The sequence below is a fragment of the Limulus polyphemus genome, unplaced genomic scaffold (genome assembly GCF_000517525.1).
Source record: "Limulus polyphemus unplaced genomic scaffold, Limulus_polyphemus-2.1.2 Scaffold13522, whole genome shotgun sequence".
In the NCBI taxonomy this organism is placed as follows: domain Eukaryota; kingdom Metazoa; phylum Arthropoda; class Merostomata; order Xiphosura; family Limulidae; genus Limulus; species Limulus polyphemus.
In genome coordinates, this window is record NW_013679132.1 from 8,201 (window position 1) to 9,993 (window position 1,793).

Consider the following 1,793-nt stretch of genomic DNA (forward strand, 5'->3'; position numbering starts at 1 on the left):
TTGACAACAGTGCCACAATATAGTTTCTTTTCTCTGTTTTTCCTTTTTTTTTCTTCTCAACATTTTCTTTTTTTCACGACTCAAAAATTCTTCCGGAATTTGGAAAAACTCAAAATTATTCTAGTACGTTTTGAACAAATACCTTGGAGTATATTTACCCCCCCCCCCCCCCGACAATTGGAAAAATGATAAAATATTTTTGTTCTTTCTCTGGTATTTTATTGATATATTTTTTTTCTTAATTTTTTTAGGTAACTTATAGTTTGCCCCCAGCAGCAGCAGTGTGTCTTTCTTACATCGTTCCTGTTTACTCTATAGCTGGACTGGACACGGACGCAAGAGTGAACTCCTTTGGTGTATATATTGCGTATAATTTGCTTTATTTACTGACCATACGCATGCTCTTTATGGCTCTGGGATGGATGTTCTCGTCGCGCCATCTAGCGGCGGGCCTGGCTGGCATTATCCTAACTTTGTGCGCAACTACTGCCGGATACACGGTGCATTTTACCGACTTATCACTGGTGCTGTCCTGGTTCCAGTGGGTATCGCCCATGCGCTGGATGATGGAACAGATCGTCAGATGGGAGTTCACTGGAAAGAATAATGAGATAGGAAACATTACGAAATACTACTGCACTCGTAATCCTGTTATCCAACAGGAAAACGGCATTTTGGTGAAAGCAGACTGTGGGATACTGAGTGACGCTCACGCACTGCGCTTACACCAATATCGCACAACATGGCCGCTTTACCAGCCAATCATCGTAACTCTAGCCTTTCATCTAGCCTGGTTTCTGATTGGATTGTTTGCATTTTTTGTCTTTAACCAACAGCCAAAACAACCCCGCAAGCGAACGGCCAACTAACGTCAACCAAACCATGTTTAACTTAATTTTAGGTGTCAATGTTCTTGTTGGATGTAACGAGGTGCTGTCTCTTAGTCGTACCTTCCACTGTTTTGTGTTAAAAGATTTTACTGTCAAAATTAAGTCATAATCTTGTAGTGTTCTTATAAAATATAACAGGAATACTTATGGAAGAGCAAAAAAAACACTATCACCTTTAGACACAAAGAATCAACGACAAGCAGAAACCAGGACACTATTAACGGTGTTTATCAGATATCAAGATGACACCTATTCTAGTGTTAAAATATAATATTTACAACGTATTCAGTGGAATGTTGTTTTAAATTAAAGACAACCTAAAAGGTAATTATGACTTAATCGGTAACTTTAGTGTCTTTTATCGGTATGTTTGACGTAATTGACAGTTATTGGTATTGGTGTACTGGGACTTAATGCGTAACCGAAGTGTCTAGAAGTGGTACGTTTGATCTAATTGACAGTTATTGGTATTGGTGTACCGGGACTTAATGGGTAACTGAAGTGTCTAGTAGTGGTATGTTTGATCTAACGGACAGTTAATGGTATTAGTGTACTGTGATTTAATGGGTAACTGAAGTGTCTAGTAGTGGTATGTTTGATCTAATAGACAGTTAATGGCATTAGTGTGCTGTGATTTAATGGGTAACTGAAGTGTCTAGTAGTGGTATGTTTGATCTAATGGACAGTTAATGGTATTAGTGTACTGTGATTTAATGGGTAACTGAAGTGTCTAGTAGTGGTATGTTTGATCTAATGGACAGTTAATAGTATTAGTGTACTGTGATTTAATGGGTAACTGAAGTGTCTAGTAGTGGTATGTTTGATCTCATGGACAGTTATTGGTATTAGTGTACTGTGATTTAATGGGTAACTGAAGTGTCTAGTAGTGGTGTGTTTGATCTA

At 38.1% G+C, this 1,793-nt stretch overlaps 1 protein-coding gene across 1 annotated transcript in view; it reads left to right on the plus strand.

Annotated features, from left to right (window-relative positions):
• Positions 1-1,785, plus strand: part of LOC106477238 (ATP-binding cassette sub-family G member 8-like) — a gene marked incomplete at its 5' end in the record, with an annotated part of 9,658 nt that extends 7,873 nt beyond the window's left edge. Inside the window, one exon of the mRNA XM_013937829.2 lies at positions 252-1,785. Within this exon, the coding sequence (XP_013793283.1) occupies positions 252-869 (618 nt within the window). The remainder of the gene's footprint in view (positions 1-251) is intronic.
• Between the last annotated feature and the right edge of the window lie 8 nt (positions 1,786-1,793).